Source organism: Monopterus albus, unplaced genomic scaffold (genome assembly GCF_001952655.1).
Source record: "Monopterus albus unplaced genomic scaffold, M_albus_1.0 scaffold37.1, whole genome shotgun sequence".
Taxonomy (NCBI): Eukaryota; Metazoa; Chordata; class Actinopteri; order Synbranchiformes; family Synbranchidae; genus Monopterus; species Monopterus albus.
Window position 1 is genome coordinate 151887 of NW_018127917.1, and position 21378 is coordinate 173264.

Genomic DNA, 21378 nt, shown 5'->3' on the forward strand with positions numbered 1-21378 from the left:
TTTATTGAAAACATTTGTTTTAATATTGGATTCGAACGGTAAAAGGGTTTGTAATACATACCAGCTGACAAATGGATTTCGTGTACAAGTAAAGGTAAGACCATAAACTTTTATTATTTCTAGTTAGAAATAAGCTCAATTGGAATAAATTTTAACCTCAAATTAAATGTGGGTCACGTTTGTGTGAAGAATGCTGATATGAGATATAAAACACAACGCATTGTCTGTTAACAGACAATTTGTATTTGTGAATCTGACTGTAAAAGAGTTAGTGCCTCACCAGCTGTCAACCTCACCGCACGTCACTGCATCTGAGAAGTTAAGTCCAATGTATTTTGGCCATTTTTGCTCGATAAATAAATTTGAGACTACTGCCACTTGGGTAAATGAGTCATTGACTAATTGTTCCGCCACTAGCTGGTGCCCCAATATACAATATATTCTGTATTAGCACTGCAAACAGTTTTTGTGCAGAAGAACCAATATCGCTATTTTTTTGTATATATGAGGGATGGTGCCAAAGCAGCATGGAGTAAAAAGAGAAATACAATCATGTGAACCACAGATATGTAATTCAGAGCCTGCTCATTTATCCACGAGACAGTGTTTACACCAGATAAATGGACCATTGTGTTTATATCTGTCTGTGTGTGGTGGTCTTAGACCGGCTGGATGATGTGGAACTGGCTGGTGTCTGCACTGGCAGTGGGAGCCTCAGTGGTTTTATATGATGGTTCACCCCTTATGCCCACACCCAATGTACTGTGGAACCTGGCAGACCAGCTGGGGTGAGTTAGTCACACAAACACACAAAAGGGAGAGACTGATAAAAGGGACTGACAGTGACTGGAATGTTTATGTTTCTGAGGTTTTGTATTTGATTTTTGTTTGTCACCATTTATTTAAAGTACGGTGCAAAAGTCTTAAGCCACCATTAGATTTGAGGAGTGTTATGACTTCTCTTTATATATTTATTTATCATAATACAACTAGAAAATGTAGGACATATATACTTTTGCACTGTAATGCAAATATTTAGGTGATTGTCTTTACAACATCCGAAGATGAATAAAATGATTTTTCTTTATTATCGCTGGATAGAGTGCAGTGCAGCCTTGGGACATGCTGCTTTTTCAGTAAGGGGTGCAGCTCACATAAGACTGTAAGTAAGAGAAAGTGCAAATCTTTCCTTTTGATATGCAGCGTTTTGGAAACAGAGAGAAAACAGGCAATGAAAGATAAAGGTTGCTGCATACAGACAGTGTCAGAAAGAGAGCACGAGCAAAGGAGAAACTTTTCTTGGGAGATTCTGCTTTTACCAGAAATGGTCATGGGTTTATAAAACTGAAGCTTTCACACATAAGGAATTCTGCTGGTAATACTGAAAGCTGAGACACTCTTCAGCTAATCAAAAAATAACCATTTACTAATAATTTGTCACCACTATTATAAAAATAGGACGAGAGAAGGGAAGATCGGTTGAAAAAGATGGACTGGTTTGAAAAAGTTAAAAAGACAAATACAGAAGAATCAGGGGCCATGGGAGCATAGAGTGGGGAAAGGAGATCATTTTGCTTCATTTTATGTGTCATAGTTTATTAAATCTCATTTGGTGTATAGCTGGGAAAAACTTATTTGAAAATTTGAATGGGCTTTGTTGAAACTGCCAAAACTTATGTCAAGCCTCCAGGCAGCAGCTGCAGTACAAGAGTTTCACTGTACACTGTATGTGATGAATGTATGGAGATTTGGAGCGCGCGCACACACACACACACACACACACACACACACACACACACACGTAATCGTTGATGAAGTTTTACCTAACTTTAAAAGAAATCAGTGGCAGAATTCAAATGTACAAAAACCACCCCAGACTTGCTTATTGATTACCACAAATGAGTACAGTTGTGGTGCAGTGGTGCAGCAATGTGTTCTACTCAGCTGAGCAAACTCCTTAAAGTCTGTTGTTATTGAGACTGATGGTCAGTCTGGATGGACCTAAAAGCCCAGGTGAAACTACAAGACAGTCAAGGCAGCTGAAACCTAAAGTTTGCCATCTACAGTAATCAGGAAGTTGCTTACTCCAGAACAATGTGGCCGTTCGCCTACAGCAGTTCACTTTAAATCCAGATACAAAATAGTTGCCCTTATTGTTTGAGCTTGATAAATATCAACAGAAGGTTTGAAAGAGAGTTTGGTGCCACGATACCACAATTAGATACTGTATAAACTCACTATACAGCACTGTGTGTACCCTGTAACACCCTTCCTTTTCATCCTCCTAAAACATTTTCACACATTGTAGGTCCACAGAGGATATTTATAGCAGATCCTCTATCTTGGTAAGTGTCCTGATATCCTCTCTTACCTCCATCACTTGCACTACCATAACACTAGAGCTAAAAACCCAGTATTGATCCTCTATTGTCTTTTGAAGACAGCAGAACAAAGACAAAACAGTCAAGGATACAAGTGTGTGTGTGTGTGTAGGCAGGCGATTAATTGGTGCAAATTTAATTGGAAAGATGGTGAGCACATTTTTCTTATTGTCGTACTTGTGTTTAAATTTCTCAAAGGGTATGCAGGTTGCGTGTGCTTACCCCCAATACACCCCCAGTGTCTCCAATTAAATTTTCAGTTTTGCGGGGGCGAAGGCTGAGATAGGCCGTAAAATGTAGTACTGTAGATAATTGCCTCCAAAATATGATATGTCAGTTGCACCATTACTTTTACTTTTCCCTTATAATTTGTACCAAATTGCATAGGCCGTTCGGGGAAATATCCTAAGAATTTACTGCTAAATATCAACTAATTTTTAGGAAATTCAGAAGAAACTGTAAAACTGACTGTAAAATGCTAGGCTCATAAAATAAAGCATTATCATTATTTATTGTTTTTTTTTTTTTTTTTTAATTTATGTGTGTGTACTTCCAACATATTTGGTGTACATTCAAATCAGAGCGTCTTCCGTGTCTGTGTTCTAAAAAAGCATTATTATTTTTTTTTTTTTTTTTTTTTTTTTTTTTTTTAAGAGAGGGGCTTGTAGTGTAAGATGTATCTTCCCCCCGCTACTTATGTGTACTGTAGGTTAGATGTATATTTTTGTAACATTTTGTTTCAAAATCATACATTGAAATGGAATAAACGAATTAACAAATGTATTCTGAGGCCATTTCCGATGCAGGGATTAATTTAAAACATAATAAAAGGCAAAAGCATATCATATTTGGGAGGCAGTTATCTACTCCTGACTTAGCCTAGTAACGTGCCCTGAGAACTAACATTTTAATTGGAGATGCTGGGACTGTACTGGGGCTAAGCACACACAACTTGAATACCCTCTAAGAAATTTAAACATAAGCACACAATGGGGAAAAAAAGTGCTCCCTATCGTTTCAGTTAAATTTGTACTGATTACTTGCCTGCCTGCACAGACTCGCACATGTCTTTGACTGTTTTCTCTTTTTGGTTGCTGTCTTCAAAAGACAATAGAGAATCAATACTAGTTTTAGCATCTACTGTTTAAGGTGGTGATGGTATCAGGACATTACCAAGATAGAAGAGCTGCTATAAATCTTCCCTGTGGACCCAGTGGACCTAATTTCATGAGGGATGGAGAGTGAAAGGTTTACAGGGTAAGTGATGCTAGAAGCTTTGGTCAGTATTGACAGAATAAAAAAAAAATTTTGTTTACATGCTATATAATTTCCAAACATATTAACCACTTAAACATAATGCACAGGTACTTGAGTAAATATAGCAACTAGCTCTCCATTTCCCTTATAATTAGTGACCAGTTACTTAGGCCTGTCTTGAAAATATTCTAGGAACTACAGCAAAAATACCAGATACATTTTAGATTATTAAAAGGAAAGTTCTCAGGAAATTAGTTGGAATATAGGACCCATAAAATAAAGCTTTACCAAGATAAGGTCTAGAAATTATTTATCAACCTATCAAAATTCTAAGGACACAGTGAAAACCCACTCATGTAATACTGATACTAATGAACAGGGTTTCAGAACATATGAATGAACAGATAAGGTGAAGAATGTAAATTTCAAGTGCCACATAATGTAATGTGCACTTGGCTTTGTTCAAAACAGCAATCATTTTGGAAACTTTTGTATTTATATAACCTTCAAGAGATGATCAGTAACATTAATGGTCCAATATTATACTGCAAAGTTACATAGTATGAACTCCATCTACAGGCAGTGTGTCTTAGTGATCAGATATTTGATTACCAAAATTAAAACCAAAAAACTTTAGCTCTGCAGTTTAGCTGTTGGTTTTACAGTGTCAGTGGTTATTTGAAAAACACTTTAACAAATGAAACTTATCTCATTTACAAACAAATTTGATATCACACATACCATTTAATAAAGAGGGGGATGGAAATCTTCAAGGAACTCTCACCCTTTAACCCCTTCTAAACATACAATACAAGTTAGAGAGTTTGTCAGACTGACTGCAAGTTCTGACTGTAAGTTATATTTATAAAATTGTGGTCAGCAAAAGTAAGACCTTTTAATGTAGTGATGTCACAGACAAATCTTCAGTGCAGCAGATATGGGATTGTGCCTTGAGCAAAGAATGGAAATAATAGGAAGCAAAAATTGACACAAATGGAAACTAAACTGGAAAGTGGAAGCAAAAGTGCCAAGAAAAAGTACATCTACTGCAGAAACCCAGAACGGGATCTGTTTGTAGAGCTCTTTTCACAATTTAATAGTCATTTAAATATGAAAATCTTCAAGTGATTTGTTCACTGTGACTGGTAACAGTATTGTTTGGTTTGTATTTACTTTTTGATGAGTTAAATGCTCTCTTCTTTCAGCCACACTGTTGGTTTAACTGAGAAGTTAGCGAACACGGTTAGAATACTGTGGATGAAATTACCCACACAGACAGATTCTATGTACTGTAGGGCTTCCTGTGTGGCAGGAAGAGGGACAGAACCTTTTTAAACTGGGAAGATTTTTGAACCAATTAAGTGCTGAAGTTGCCACCTCAGACACATTCTCCAGGCCCCAGTACTATGTACGATGAAAAGTTTTTTATGCCCTCCTTTTCTGAATTGATGTTGGATATTTTAAATGGGGTCAAATGTGTCAGAGCATCGGAGTGGCTTAAACTTTTATCGAGGCCCTACGTTGCCTTGAATTTTGCTAGTTGTGGAATTACTACCTTGCTGTTGAATTCCGCTGTCACATTGTGCAGACAAATTGACATTTACAATTTAAAATCTCATTTATTTTTGTTGAAAGATGACATTTTCAGTTATGGAAAAGGGGCTGGTAATTTTGCACAAAAATCTTTTTTTCTGAAATGGATTGTTGCAGATTTGCTAGTTTGAGGAAAAGGAAAAGGAAAAAGCTGAGGGCAGGCTGAAGAATGTAGCGAGTCTCAGAAGACTTGTTTATTTTTTTGTTGTCCAGTAGTTTTCTGTGCTTCAGAAAATACTGAGAATCTGCTTGACTAATTAATGTGAAATTCTTCATGTACACCTGAAACTTTTACAGAACTTGTATCTGGTACAGAATGGTGCACTGCCACTAATGCTGGGTCTTTGAATGGGGTTTGTTTGTGGACCCACTGCTGAAGCTGACCATTGAGACATCAGTGCTGGTCTGAAACCTTTTTCAGAAGTTCATTGTTTTATTTACACAAACACATTTGAGTAAAAGGTACCTTTGTCTTTAATTGATTAAAACAGAGCCAAAACCCTCCAAATCAGTTACAAAATAGATTACAGTAAGGTGTTAATGGTTTATAAGTAAGATTGAGGTTAATGCCACTAAATATTCTATAGATCTTATGTTGCCTCTACATACACTGCAACCTTGAAATGCTCTGCTTGTGCCCTCTAGGAAAAGGGGATTTACTGAGACCCAGAGCTGTGCTGGAAACAAAAGTGACAGTATTCCTGAGTGAAGCAAACACAAGGTTATAACATTTGTACTTGTGACAGGATCTTGTATGTATAGGACTTTGGAGGCTCCAGTGTTTTCTCTGAGGATCTTATGTGTTGAGGTGATATGTCCAAAAAACGTCCTTCTCTATTCTTGCACAAACTACTGTATGGTAATCTTGTGTTGTGCTAATGCCAAGCAAAATTCTCAGTTATCGTCTTTGGAGGAGATATCTACAGATACGTGTAGCAGACCGCGTCTTGCCAGCTCAGTTACAGTTTTAGAAACGTGGGCATAACAATTTAAAATATCCTCAGCTTCATGCTGCGCCTAAATGTTGTACACTGCAGACACAAGTCTTCATCAAATCCTTTACCAAGATTATTTGTTCACAAACAAAACAACACCCATACTTGTTTCAAGTGCTAAATGCTGCATATAAATTTAATTAGAGGAAAAAAAGAACATTACCACATTATTTTGGAGACATATCAGCTTCTAGCAAAGGGTTACTTTGTGGTACAATATTTAGTATACAAACAGCTGATCCAAAGAATCAGAGCTGATAAACCAATCTTCACTAAAATGAGCCAGTGAGGGAAGTTTACAACTGCAGTACAATATGCCCATAACATCACTGACAGAAGGCAGCAGATGTTCATTGCTGTGCACTAGAGCACAAGCGAATTTCAAATGGGTGAAAGTAGATTTTCACCAAAAACTAAAGCCAGCAGCTACCTGGAAGGTAAGAACTCAGTTTAACAACTAATGAGTTGCTTTGGAAGGTGATGACTAGTAAAGCATAAACAGCATTTAGTTAATAGATTAGTTATTTATCATGGAAAATCATAGGTTGTTTTTAAAAGTGATGTAGTGTGACAGTATATTTGCAGATCAGTGAGGAATTATACCATCAAGCGACAGTGATTTCAAACAGTTCTGAGTAGCTTCTGACACATGAGGAAAGGTTCGACTGCACAATGTATTATAATTCTTCTTTGGATAGAGGGTGAGTGTGAGAGTAGTTTAGAAAACCTACACGAACAAGCGGTACTTTAGTTTCTACATCATGACATGTATGAAGACACATTCATGTAATAACTGCTAGGAGCTGCTCTTGTGCCTGATTGGCTTCGAGCGTCTCTTATTGACTTAGCTCCCAGCAACATACAGTATCTCCGTTGAAACAGACGCACAGGAACATTTACACATGCTGGCACACAGTTTCACAAACACAGACTCACAGCTTCTCCTCCACCCTCCATCCTAAACACCCAATTAGCAGCTACACCTGGCCACCTGCCTCCAATCAGAACAGAGTGACCGTTTCCATGGTAGCCAGCAACGAACAAATCCAGATGCGGATGGGGGGCCAGAGATGATGGATAGAGTGTGACTGTGTTTCTGTAGATGACAAATTGGGTCTTTGTGTCTGATCTTCTACATGTTATCTGCAGAATCAGGTGACTGTAAGTGACTATGGAGGACAGGTGTAGACCATATCCACCCACCTGGACAAAATATACGTGATCTATTTAAATACACCATTAGTGATTACATTCATGCGTATGCATTGTATCATTTAATTTCTCTTTTTTATAATTCATTCTTATAATGTTTTACTTGAGGGGAATAAAGAAACTGAATTGTAAATTCAAAACAAAATGGAAATAAATTAAGATTATAAATATTAGAAAAAGCTATTGATCTGAGGCTAAGAATTAAAATGCATAGAAGGATCTATGGTTAGACTTGCCCATAATTATGTCTGGTAGCACAACATTAACCACTGAATGTTTTACTTTAGGGGTGTACTAAATGACTAATTAATATGGGTCATCAGGTCAGTCATTGCCTGAACTTATGTTTTCATTTATTTCATTATTTTTACTTTTTATATTTGTCAGTAGTTATCCATCAACAGTTTCACAAGAGATTGAGATTTAGATTCACTATGAATCAGATAAGGTTGTGATTTTAAAATGACATGTTCCATGATATGAAGCTTCAGGATAAGGCACTTTAGCGAGTGGAATGAGGACAGAGGGTAAGGCATGCAGACGTGGCCTGGACAGGAGGTGCACACACTGTACAATATGTGTGCAAGCACATTAAGGCGCGTGCACGTAACAGTCGCTTGATTCCATCGGAGATATTCTTACGACCTTTGCCCTTTCACCCAGTTTAATCTCCCATTCCTTCACTGATGCTATCAACAGTCTCCATTACCACTAATCAATTTGACCCCTGAGAGCAAATCACATCTTTCATCACAAACCAATTCCTTGGTTTTGACCAATCGAGCATCAGACAGTTTTGTATCACAGAGGCAGATTCATTATATATTTTTGATTGACAGACGTTGCCATAGTGACGGGAGGCGATTTGATTGATTTGATGTCAACAAAAATAACTTGAAAAGATGAGAAGGCACAGGCTGAGGCACAAACACACCCGTTCAGAGAAGCACACTCTAAAAGGCCCTTTGTTTTAAAATTAAAACTGCAGGGGAACACACAACTGACGTTTTGTCACGTCTTTTCTTCCACACGTTGTCCAACTGTTGTCAGCTGTCAGGGTGACTTCCATTCACACAGAATAAAACCACCTTCCAAAATCATTTCAGTTAAAGGTCCATGTGTGCACATATCCTGCCAATACATTCTCCTTTGAAGTATTTGCTTGTGAAACAGTTACAAAGGAGCCATTTTGTCTTCTCATGCTATATTGACCATTATTGTGTGACTGTTCTTTTTTGTTGTTGTTGTTTGTTCAGTTAAATGTCGACTTCCAATAATTTTTTTCCATTTTTTTTTTACATCTGTCCCTGAAGGGTTTTGTGAATGAAACACAAGCATCACATTGCTTTACATTTAGACAGTGACACATTCTCCTCTCCTGGGAGCTGGCTAGTTTGACCAGGATATTGAGCAGCTCCACTGGAGCAGATGGGATTAAGGGTGAAGGCTGTCCGCTAACTGCTGCTCTTATATATATATTTTCCATTCAGCACAGAGACGTTGAAATCATGCCATGTCATGCATAGATTCATAGCACTGAATAGAGTACAGTATGCTCTCACTCTTGCTCCCTCTATGAGCTAACCTCATCCAAATGTGATCATCCTTTATGTTATCGACTAAACTACTATCTGATGTTTATTAAGGGGTGTTTGTTCTTTAGAGCCAAATTCTTACCTTTTACACCCACTTACAAACCTAAGAATAAAAGCTACATATCTAAATTAATTGGATTACCTGAATGCTCTTGAGTTTAAGAGCTACAGTGGTCTCTTACATTTGGTAAGTGTAGATTTTGAAAGACTGCATGGGCTGTTGTGATAGGGTGTCACATGACTTATTTTTTAGGGATGCAAACAAAATTTAATCTAGCCTTTTTTTAATGTATTTATTTTTTGCAATCACCTGTCACTAATCTCGATTGTCTGCACTTGTCATTGTGGTACTACATACTCATAATTTAATTTCTCTGATGTACCTTGTGTACCAGCAGCAGAATTCCTCTCCTGCTCCACTTGACGGTTTTTCCCCATTTCAACCAGTCTTATTTCATCACTATTTATACTGTATGTTTATAGACTATTAATATATTAGATTACTGCTAATTGCTATTGAAGATATTAAAGATTTTATAGCTTTTCCTACCAAATCTAACAGCATAACTATCTGCTGTAAATGGGCAATTCCTTAAAGTGTCTATAGCCCCTTTCAGACATACATTGGAACCCTGAAATTATCTAGACATTATCCAGGGGAGCTGTATGTGAGAACGCAAATGTCTGAGTCAGTCGACCTGGACCTTAATCGGACCTTTACGCTGCCGGCTCCCTAGTACAACGTCCGAGTCAGCCGGAGTAAACCCATGTGGGAATACAGCAGCGTATAGTTTCAGAGTATTCACAGCGAGCTAGTGGGCGTGTTGATGACGTTCTTTCATGGGATTGGAACAAAACCAGAAAAATGCAAACACCCGATGGTGAAGAAAAACAATAATTCAAACTGAACGCAGCAACTGAGTTGTTGCCTGTTTAATTTTGGTCAACACGATCGAGAATTTCCAGTGCAAAGGACTGTAAAGGATCATGATCTGTCTGTCTGTCTGTCCAGCACTTTGGTCTTGAGCGGGGTTTCTCAGAAATGGCGTGCCAGATTTCAAATGAATTTGGCAATAATATTCCTACCACCCCTCAGGATGATTCATAATGTTTGCTAATTTGGTTTTGTTGTTTAGACGTTTCAGCTCACAATGCAGAATGCATGTATGTAGGAGGCTGTCACTGTTGGAAATACTGACGCATATTCTTTATTTTTCCCAAAATAGTGGACATCCTCCAGTTATGAAAAATTGAACATTTTTTTATGTTTGGAAAGAATGCTTCACTGACTCTTTATGCTGCTGCTGTACTTAAAAATTAATTTCCGTCTTTTTCTGCCTATCTCCCTCCATCTTTTTGTCTTCTCCAGCATCACTATCTTTGGCACCGGGGCCAAGTGGCTGGCTGTGCTGCAGGAGAGGAACCTGAAACCTGGTGAGCTGTCCTCACAGTCATGCACACAGCCATCCAGTAACACACATGGACGCACACAGATAAAAAAAAACAAACAAAAAAATAAAAAGCAGAACACCCCCCATTATCACACACAGACACTCACCTGCTGTCTGAGAATGCAACCTGGAACAATAAGGACAGATGGACTTGATAATGATTATAATAGTGATGCTGTTTGACTCTAAATGCCCTTTATGCCATTTACTGTGTGAGTCAACAGTTTGCCCTGTGATCTGGTGATTGACACTGAATCCAGTGGATAAAAAAATGCTGTTATGATAATTCATACGAGTCACGGATAGGTCCAGCTAATTGCTTTTAGTGTCATGGTTCTCCAGGGAGAGGGAACCAGGTTTCTGCACATAGCATTGTGCCAGTGCTTATTAGCCTTTCTGCTAACCTTCATACATGCTGTTTCCTCTTTGCTATTAGTGTGAAAAAAGATGTATGATTAGAAGTGCAAGCTACTATTATTGCTGCTTTGCTGTGCTCCTTTGCAAAGGTACATACTGGTTTGTAATGGAACAAAGCACAAACACAAGTTCTTAAGCTCCACTTATCAGAGTGGGGTGAATTCAGTCCATCAAGCAGTGCTTATTTTTTGCCTGGTTCACACTAATGGAAGTGCTTTCTTTTGGTGGAGAACCGATAAGGAAATAACAGTTAATTTAGCTATTACCAGTAGTAAATTAGCATTTGGTTTACATAATTGTATATCATACCTTTTTTGCTCTTTTGTTTCTTTCTGTTTCTTTATGCCTACCTCTTCATCCCCTCATCTAAACTCACACTGTGCTCCTGTTCTCCTCATCTTCATGTAAATGACCCATTATAACTAATAGTGTTTTCTGCTCATACTTAGCTTTGCTTACACTCTAATTCTGTTTTGCCACATTTCTACTCTCCCCACTTTACTTCACCTCACCTAATGTTAAATTACCACTGATGATTATTCCACAAACAGCTGCTGTGCAACAGAGTTCCCAGTGCGGTATTATAATCACCACAAATCTTTTTTTGGGGGGGCCTTTGTCTGTGTACAACATGTAAAATAGCTAAACACATTCCCCGTTTTGCGACTAAACAAGAAGGCATAAAAACAAAATTTAAAAATAATAAAAAGCTCTTTTTTTCTTCTGACTGTCTCTGTGCACCATCCCTGTCAGTCAGCCACCCTCCTGATCCAGTTGACACCGCGTGTCAGTTTGGATGTTTATTACAGAAAGAGGGACATGTGTATATGTGTGCAAGCATGCCTCCAGTAGGCTGTGGAGGGTAGGGGAGCGTCTTCACTGGCTGCCCCAGTGGAGAGGCCCTTTCCGTGGGCTGACATTTGGACTGGACACCTGGAGACGTAGTCGGGGGTAGCAAGAGTTGTCAGTGTGTGTGTGTGTGTGTGTGTGTGTGTGTGTGTGTGTGTGTGTTTGGATGCTGGAAGCTTATTAGTTTGCAGGGTGTTACTGCCTTGTGGTTTGGGCATGTGTGTGTGTGTGTGACCACACGAATCAATAGAGTGATGGCTAAAGGTGAGTGTGTGTGTGTGTGTGTTGTGTGTGTGTGTGTGTGTGTGTGTGTGTGTGTGTGGTAGTACATGTCCTTTTACATGGTGCCACTTCAGGGTGGCTAACTGCATTAACACAACGTGTAGGGGTGCATGAAACCACAGCTGTTCACAGGAATGTGATGAAACTGTGTATGGACTCTTAATTTTGCCAGAATGATTGCTGACTGTAGCTGGGTTACACTTGAAATGGTTGGATGTGGTAGCTACTTACAATCCTTTGGTTTCAGCAATACCAAAACAATGCCTTAGCTATACAGAACCTTTTTTGTATAAGAAAATATGCAAAACATCTTAATGAATCTGTGTTTGCTGTTGGGTTAATACTAACAGCTACACAATAATAAGGTTTTCTGAGTTCCTCATTTAGAGCACATAGTATCTGCTCAAATATTATGTAAACAACATTAAGAGTGTGACCATACATTCAATGCCAGTTGTTTGTACTTGATGATTTTCAATACTTGATGCTAAAGGACATTTTGATTGGTATTAAAAAATTAATTGGTTAAATCAAATACATTAACATAAAGGCCAATATAATGCTGTTTAATGAGAGATACTGCATAGTGTATACAACAGAAATCTTTGATTTATTATTTATCTGCCGCTTTATAATTAATTAATTTATTTTTATCTTTCTCTTCCCCAGCAGAAACACACAACCTTCAGTCTCTCCACACTATTCTGTCTACTGGATCTCCTCTCAAACCTCAGAGCTATGACTACGTCTACCGCTGCATCAAGAGCACTGTGCTGCTGGGCTCCATTTCAGGTGACTGACTGATACAGACCCTGCTGGCACACGTTTTGTCATTGTTGTTATGCCTTAGTTTCTTCTAAGGATGCGCATTGCAGTGGCTCTCTGTCAGTCCTGAAATGTTTAGCATTTAGCACAGTCTGAGTGACACATGGAGATATACGCACACACACACACACTAAGTAGCAGCTTGGAGCGTCACACCTGAACACTCATAGCATCAGTACACTTACACAAATACTGTGAATGACAGTTGTAATGGGTGTAGCATATAGCCTCAAATGCACACATGGATTGACACACACGGTCACAGTGACATCCAAGTGGAATGGCCCGACAGTGTCCGACTGTCAGCTTTGTGTGTCAGGGGCCTTAAAACATCAAGTCAGAGATCTGACCAGACACAAACAGAAAAAAAGACGGACAGTACAAGCAGATTGTTTCCTCTTGACTCTGCACAGACTTTGTCTTTTGTAAATGCTGATAACCTTTGTAGAAACTGAGTGGGTATAGTAGTTACCAAAGCTGTGTCTGATAACCCATCATTCCCCAATATCTACAAAATAAGCAGTTGCTAGTTCACAAACTCAGTAAACTGAGTCACTTATGAATCATCATTTCACATCATCGCTCAGAGGTAGTAGTGTTGCACAACTTGGCATTTTGTACTTAATATGGTAGTAGTGTAATGGATTGTAGTTAGTGCATGATCGACAACATACATCAAACCGGCAAACTTTACTTCTATGACTTCTGTTGTCATAGAAATAGTCAAACATACCATTACAATTATGAAACGGTCACAGTTTCATTACGTTTAGGCTCAGAAACTACCTGGGTAGGTTAATTTAACTATTTAGTATTTTAGGATTTATTTATTTATTTATTTACTTCCTTATTTATTTTTACCAGAAAAATGATTCAATGCCTGATCTGAACCAGACTGAGTTTTCTGATCCGTTCCACCCCTATAATATGGACACTGCACTTCCCCTTTAGTTTTTTGGGTATTATTTAGTACATAAATTTTATCATTAAAATTCTGACAGATGAAACAACATGAAGTACTTCAAATATAACACAATGCATAGAAAATGCAGATTGAGTTTGGCCATAGCCCAAGAGCTTTTGGCTGACAGTCAAAGGCCATCCTGTAACTAAACAGCTGCAGCTATTGATCCTGTTGAGGTGATGCTGAGCCTGTACTAGAGGATTATTGAAGGGGAACTTTGATTTCTCTGGTTCTTCTCTTTTACGTATCTTTCTTATTGCTAATAGTAACATGGAACAGACTAAATTAATCTTGAGATCTCTGTGTGATATCTCCAAAAAAAGTCTGACTGGGTAAAAAAGAAATAGGACAGACACTCGTATAGCTTTAATTTAGAAGATAAAACAAAGGTGAACAGTGCGATTGCTACACAAATGGCCTTTTGTAGTGATGTTGCTGCTTTCGCAGATTTCAGCAGTCAGTTTAGTGAGTACAGTGTTATCCTGTCTGATGGCAATGGTGGCTGACGTAAAATAAAGTCCAAGTTGTAATTATTTTATATTTCTATTTGTCATTTTAAAATTAGTTTTTGGAATTAAAACACTAGTTCTGTGTGTGCGTTCTTCAGGACAGCAGGTCCTGCCCCAGTCACAGTTTCTCCTTGTCGCCAAGGGCAACAGCAGGTTGCAACCCTGTTGGCTGCCAGCCGACCTAACCTTGACCCCCAATGTCAACATTCTGTTCGTGTGTGTGTGTGTGTGTGTGTGTGTGTGTGTATTTTCGCAGGATTTATCGCAGCATATGTTACTGACTGCTGGTCATGGTGATCATATGTGACTGGTTCTGATTTCACTCTGTGTCTTTGTGTAAACGTGTCTGCGAACTTGTACTTGAGTAAACATGATTATTTTTATACGGTTTATGAAACTTTTTTTTTTGAAGTTTCAGGATATATGTGTGTTTGTTATGCTGTCAGTAGGGATTTCAGACCTCTGTCGTCCCTCACTGGGGAATTTTAACACTTTCCCTGCTGGATTCCCTCTATCCTAATATACCTCCGTCTGACTGTCCATATGCCACTTCTCTACTCCCGTTTTGCTTTTTGAAAAGAAGGTTATTTTCCATTATGCAGTGTGGATGCATCTTTTATGTGTTTACATGTGCATCTGCACAATATTGAAAGTGTTTGTCTTCTTGTGACTTTCATTATGAGCGTTCATTTTATCACTTCTTTTTGAATGTGAATGCATGCAGAGGTTAGCTGGATGTGTTTTTGTTTCAGCTGGTTGCTTTGTATGACCCCAAACTGTGCCAGGGGATGTTCAAAGCACTCACATCTACACAAATGAAAGCGTACTTTCACCTACACACACAAATATATGCACACAAACTGAGGAGTTCAAAAAATCTTTTTCTTCACTGTTCAGAATAGTGAGTGCTGGTAGAAACAGATCAGTGTGACAAGTAACCCTCTTGTGTATACACACACTAAATGGATGTTGATGGAAGGCATCCTAAGAAAGCAGCCATGGATTTTAGCTTAAAATGTACTTATATGTATGTGTGTGTGTGTGTGTGTTTACAGGTATGAGAATGTGTTTACCCACCCATTAAAGTGACTGTAATAATAAAATAATCGTGTGCCTTCCCCCTGTAAGTCTGTGTGTTTAATCAGGCTAAGTTTCCACTTCCTCCTGGGAGCCAATTAAAATTCAATAAAGAACCTGGCAGGAAGAGAGACAGACAGAGAATGAGTGTAAAGAACAGAAATAAAAGAGAGAGAGATGGGAGGAGTTGTATAAAAGATCGGTTGCGAGGAAGCAAACAAGATGGATGGATGGAGTCTGTAATACAGGGAGGTAGAAATGGGACAATGGGAAGGGATATGAATAGAACATGTCAGAAATGGTAAATGATTGGAAGGTGGAAAGACAAATGGATGCTGCAGCGTAGAAAGGGAGGAAGAGACCAAGAGAGTGTGTGTGTCTTCGTGACAGTTTTAGGGATGTGTTGCGACAGATTAGAACTCCTATATAGGTCAGTACAGGTGGGGCAGGGGACTAACACTGCCAGTTTGTCTTCAGAAAGCTCATCAATGCCTCTGGATCAGTGGTCACTGTTGTTCTCTGGAGGGTTGTCATTATGAAAAGCCCCTTTTACATTATATCTTTATTTTTTCATCATGATTAATATAATGCAAGTGATTTTTTTGTGTGTGTGTGTATGTGAAGTCCTCACAGTCACTTCAAGTTAGGTGGTTCATTTCAGGCCATCAACCTACTAAATCACTCCCTCTGTGTGTCTGTTTATCTATCATCTCTCTTCCCAGGCGGCACTGATATAGTGTCATGTTTCATGGGCCAGAACCCAACAGTTCCAGTGTATCGGGGCGAGATCCAAACAAGAAACCTCGGCATGGCTGTGGAAGCCTGGAACCTTGACGGTAAGTGTGTGTTCGTGTTCAGAATGGGTGAATTGTTTAGAAATGGAATACTTCTGCTTTTTCTTACACCATAGCCACAAGCTCTCTAGCTATAAAGGGATTTATATTGCAATCTACATTGGCAGCAGGGTCAAAGTATCACGTAGAGGTTGTAAGGAAGCTGCAGGTTTGAGAGACTGTAAAAAATTCAGAAAACATTTAGTCACAAGCACATTTAAAAACTGCTGAGATGCCCTTGAGCAAACTCCCCATCTGCTTCTGGAGCTGCTTGATTAACAGAACAAGACTGTAGTTGCACTTGGTTGCTCCCATATGTGGATGTACCTGTATGTGTTGGCATGAAATTGAAGCTAGCCATGGCTGAAAAATTGCGAGTAATTCCTGAACTTTTCCTGGATAAAATCAGGTGTGAACTTTAGAGGAAACATTATTTTTCCAGGAACAATCCATAAAAAGGGTGATCTTGCTGTGAGTCTTCAAAGCCCTCTGTTTTTTCATTGATTTTAGTCCCTCATTCCCCAGCTCCCAATCCCTGCTGCAGGCTACACTGGTGTGTCTGCACCACCTCAAAGGAGAGTGGATTGAGAGATAATTTAGAGGTAGTTTTGTAGGAAAAGCTTGGAATTATTTTAGTTGGTCTCTAAGCCTATAACACCATCCTATGGGAGGAGGTGTGGGCTGTGTGAAACCAGACAACTAAAGTGAATCAGGTTCTGTGAGTGTGAGAAACATTACCAGGTAATTTTTTTTTGTTTGCTTTCATCTAAGGTTTATACTGTATTTGTGTTATTGGATGTGTACCCGTGTGTACATCTCATGCTGCTAACTTTATTTTTTGGCTCTGAGAAATTTGTGTGTGTGTGTGTGTGTGTGTGTGTGTGTGTGTGTGTGTGTGTGAGCAGGTAAGCCTGTATGGGGAGAGAGTGGGGAGCTGGTCTGCTTGAAGCCAATCCCCTGCCAGCCAACACACTTCTGGAATGATGAGAATGGGAGCAAATACCACAAAGCATACTTTTCTACATATCCTGGTAAATACACAAACATCATGTGTAAATACAAGTTTATTAAGAGGATACGTGTACTCAAAGAAATAAGAATAAAACAAACATAATGCAGTGCCATATAATAGCCCTGTAGTAAAATAGTCTTTGTTTCTATTACTGCATTGTAATATTATAGCATTTAACATTTTTATTATTGTTGTTATTGTTATTGTTTTCAGTTAAATACATTTTCTCAGCCGTTGTTTTTTTTTTCATTGCATATACTATTGTTTTGTTGCTTTCCATTTATTTTAATGTCTGTTTTTCCATTACCAAATATTTCTGCCAGATAAAGAATTGCATTAAACTTAAAGTCATTTTTTTTCTGTAGGTGTATGGGCCCACGGAGACTACTGTAAAATCAACCCAAAGACAGGAGGCATCGTCATGCTGGGCAGGAGGTCAGCTATTAATGAGGCTGAAGCTACTGAATCTTAAAAAAAACTTGTTTTATCACTGTTTTAACTGACTCATTTCTTTAGCGTACTAGTGGGCAGGTTTAAAAATAATATATGCAGCTTTCAGAAATGAAATGAGATGATAATTGTTCCAATTTTTTTTCAGTTTGAAGTGAATAGACAATTTAATTGGTATTTTTTCACCTGAGATTTGGCGCCACACTACATTGTTCAGAAAGCTTGATAACCTGTACTGACACGTTAAAGCATATGGCCAATCATGTTCTATATTAATAGTATTTTCAGCAATGAATTGGCTCTTCTCACAGTTAATGTCTGTCAGCTGTCAGTCCTGGATTAGCGTTTTCATCTGTGCGATAGATCTGTTGTTGTTCATAAACAATTAAAAACACATCGGGGAAACACACCACTGCACCGCGTTTTTTCATCACAAAACACCAGGTCCGACTATGTTGCCCCAAAGGCTCAGAGCAACCATAATTTCCTGAAGTTAGCATGAGTCAGAGTCAACTGCACATACGCGAGATCTTGCACAAGCTCTCAGCTTTGTCTACCTGCCACTAGCTCATCACACTGAGGTCTGGGGTTCGTTAATGAAAAAACACATCATCCAGTGCAGCGCTGTTTTTAATCGTGTTTGAACAACAACAGGACTCTATGGTAGAGAAGAACAAGTTGATGCAGGACACAAACACTGACATGCATTAACTGTGAGTAGAGGTAATTCATTGTCAGTTTTTAGTCTCTGTATGGGGAGTGTTGAAAATACTGTTAATGGCAGAGGACTGGCCTTATCCTTTAAGTTACTTTGTTTCACAGCATAAGATTGCTTTATGTTAGAAATCACTAAAAGAGGGTTAAACTGTTCCAGGGTTCATGGAGATAAAGTATGGAACTCTGCACATGTATAGAAACAAATAAATTGACAAACATATTTCTGTATTGTATATGAATAAAGAAAGAAATAATCGCCAGCTTACAGAAACTGAAATAGTTTACATATACTAGTGGATTGTTTCTCTTCACTGCAGCATGTTGTATGATGTGTGACAAGCTAGTTTCCCAGTGACAGATGCAAAACTTGTTTGTTTCTGCAGTGACGGTACATTGAACCCAAACGGAGTCCGATTTGGCAGCTCAGAGATTTACAACATTGGTGAGTCTTGTACATTACAGGTGGATGTGGGTGTAAGAAAGGGTAAAAGGAAATGGAACTATAGTTGTGAACTTAAACTGAGTCATGGGCTTTTTTATGTTGGCGGAAAAAATATTCTGGCCGTCCCTTCATTCATATTTTAAGTTTGATCACTTGTCATCATTTGTTCATCCAACAGAATGCAGGAAAAGCTCAGCATCTTCTTACTATTAACAAGAGGAATGCAGAATTTCTGTGCTTACTATAGTTTAAAGTAATGTGGTGAAACATTTGTACCTGTTCCCACCCGTGTCCTCACTCTTCCAACACTCTCATCTTTTTGTCTTTTCTCTTCTCTCCTTGCCTCCCTTCTGCTGTGCTCATTTGTTTTGTCTCCATGTCCTGTACCATGTCCTCTCCTTTCCTCTCCTCTCTCCAGTGGAGGCGTTTGAGGAAGTGTCAGACAGTCTTTGTGTTCCTCAGTACAGTGCTGACGGAGAAGAGCGAGTTATTTTGTTCTTAAAGATGGCGCCAGGTAAGGCCTTCTGTCCGGAGTTGGTGGCGAAGATTAAAGGAGCCATTAGGAAAGCTCTGTCTGCACGACATGTCCCTGCCCTGCTGCTGGAGACCAGGGACATTCCTGTAAGAGAAATATACATATCAGTTATAAGTGAATAAACCTGTCCAATTATCTTATTCTTACAATTGTAACATCCAGTTCTGGCTTGACTAATGGCCATTATCTCCATCCCCCTGCAGTACACCATCAGCGGTAAGAAGGTGGAGGTAGCTGTGAAGCAGGTGATTGCTGGCCGTGAGGTCGCTCAGAGAGGAGCTTTCTCCAACCCTGATTCACTGGACCTCTTCAAGAACATTCCTGAACTGCAAAATTATTAGGCATGTGGCTTCACGGAGCTGGAGAAAGGACCTACAAATCAGAACCTTAGTTAGAACTTAGTTTTTAAATTAACTTTGTTCCGATTTACAGGGATGAAGAAATGTGAAGTGCAAGGGGTGGTTTACCAAGGCACCCTGAGGTCTATACAGCACATACAAAAGTAAAAATTATACATATATATCAGGCAGATGAGAGACTTAGAAACAAGTGTACTGCTCTATAGGCTACTAATTTTAGTCTGTTGTGTTGTGAAGTAAGTGTTGAACTGGATTCAGCTTTGGATGTAATATAAGCAGCAGTGCTTGTGAATAAGTTCATGGTCTGAAGCCAGTGACAATGAAGAAGTGAAACTTAGCATTAAGCACTTTGCTTTGGTTTCACAGGTTGATCGCTATCAGCCAGTGAACAACTGTATCTTTCCGTCACCTGCTCAGCTCATACCACCTTAGTGAGGTGTGTGTTGCTTTATTCTTTGTATAAGTATTAATATACATACTGTATGATAAGAACCGCTTCATTTGGCCAATTTGTCTCCAGTACAGAACCGAGGCAGCCATCTGCTGCGCCAGCTCACACGCACACCGATGGTGGGTGCTGGCCCTTTAAAGCAACTTGGAGTTCAGTGTCTTGCCCAAGGGCACTCGAACCCCCTGAGCTAAATGTAATCCTTGCACCTATCAGCCTACCGGTATATATTTTTGGACTTTGACATTGCATTAACATAATAGTTTTACATTTTAAGATACAGTATATACCCTTACCTGTTAACCACAGCAGTCCATAGATTCCTAGAGTAGTTCATAACATGCCAGCAGTGGTAGTTTGAATAAATTTCACATAAGACAAAACTTAATGAGCTTTTGTTTCGTATGTTACATTCCCATATTATCTTAACCTTCATCTGTATTTTGGTCACATTCTCCCTCATTTTTAAACAAGTCAGCGTTGCACGTTTGTCATAACTCTCATGTGCCTGAATTATTTAGTCAAAGTTTCCTCATGGTGTGTTGTAAAACTTAAAGGCTCATTAATACTGCTGCAGATGAACTGTAATGGTTTTGGTCACTAGCAGCACCACTGAACAACATGGGTGTACAAAAACAAAAACACTAATCACTTCAGTTTCTTACTGGGAGAAGCAAAATACCCGACCAGAATGTGAACAGTGGAGAAATCAGATTTAAATGCTCTTTGGAGAAAAATGAAGCTGGAGGAAGCATACAGAGGTAGCATTTTACTTAGAGGGCTTTTTGTGATTTTTAAGGATTCTTGTTAAGTGCCTAACTCTAGAGTCTGAGTCGATTCTCAAGTCCTCAGTGTTTGAGTCTGGGTCACCAAAGAATAGTCAGTCGAGTCTGAGTTGAGTCACTGTTAACCAAGTTCGAGTCATCAAGGTCTACATTAAACCCAACTGGTGAATAATGCATCACCCACATTGAGGATATCAAGACCTGAGATTCCAAACGTTCTAACCGTGTACTGTCAGCATATTGCTTGTAGATATGATGCATAAAAACCATTTATAGAAAAGTGGGGTGTAGTCTTTGATGAAAGTGGTCTGAATACAGCATGGTGCTGGTGAACAGGTTTTAATATCAAGATGGGAAGTTAAATTATTATGGCTTATTGCAAAAAAAGGG

General features: G+C 38.9%; 1 protein-coding gene across 2 annotated transcripts in view; it reads left to right on the top strand.

Moving 5' to 3' along the window:
• aacs (acetoacetyl-CoA synthetase) overlaps window positions 1-21378 on the top strand; it is a 34933-nt gene extending 13555 nt beyond the window's left edge. Inside the window, exons 10-18 of one of the 2 annotated variants that reach the window (XM_020598290.1) lie at window positions 664-788; window positions 10403-10467; window positions 12702-12824; window positions 16130-16243; window positions 17146-17271; window positions 17618-17687; window positions 18803-18861; window positions 19280-19482; window positions 19600-21378. In XM_020598290.1, coding sequence (XP_020453946.1) covers window positions 664-788; window positions 10403-10467; window positions 12702-12824; window positions 16130-16243; window positions 17146-17271; window positions 17618-17687; window positions 18803-18861; window positions 19280-19482; window positions 19600-19737 — 1023 coding nt within the window. In that variant the 3' untranslated portion in view covers window positions 19738-21378. The remainder of the gene's footprint in view (window positions 1-663; window positions 789-10402; window positions 10468-12701; window positions 12825-16129; window positions 16244-17145; window positions 17272-17617; window positions 17688-18802; window positions 18862-19279; window positions 19483-19599) is intronic. The other variant, XM_020598291.1, reaches the window with a different exon arrangement.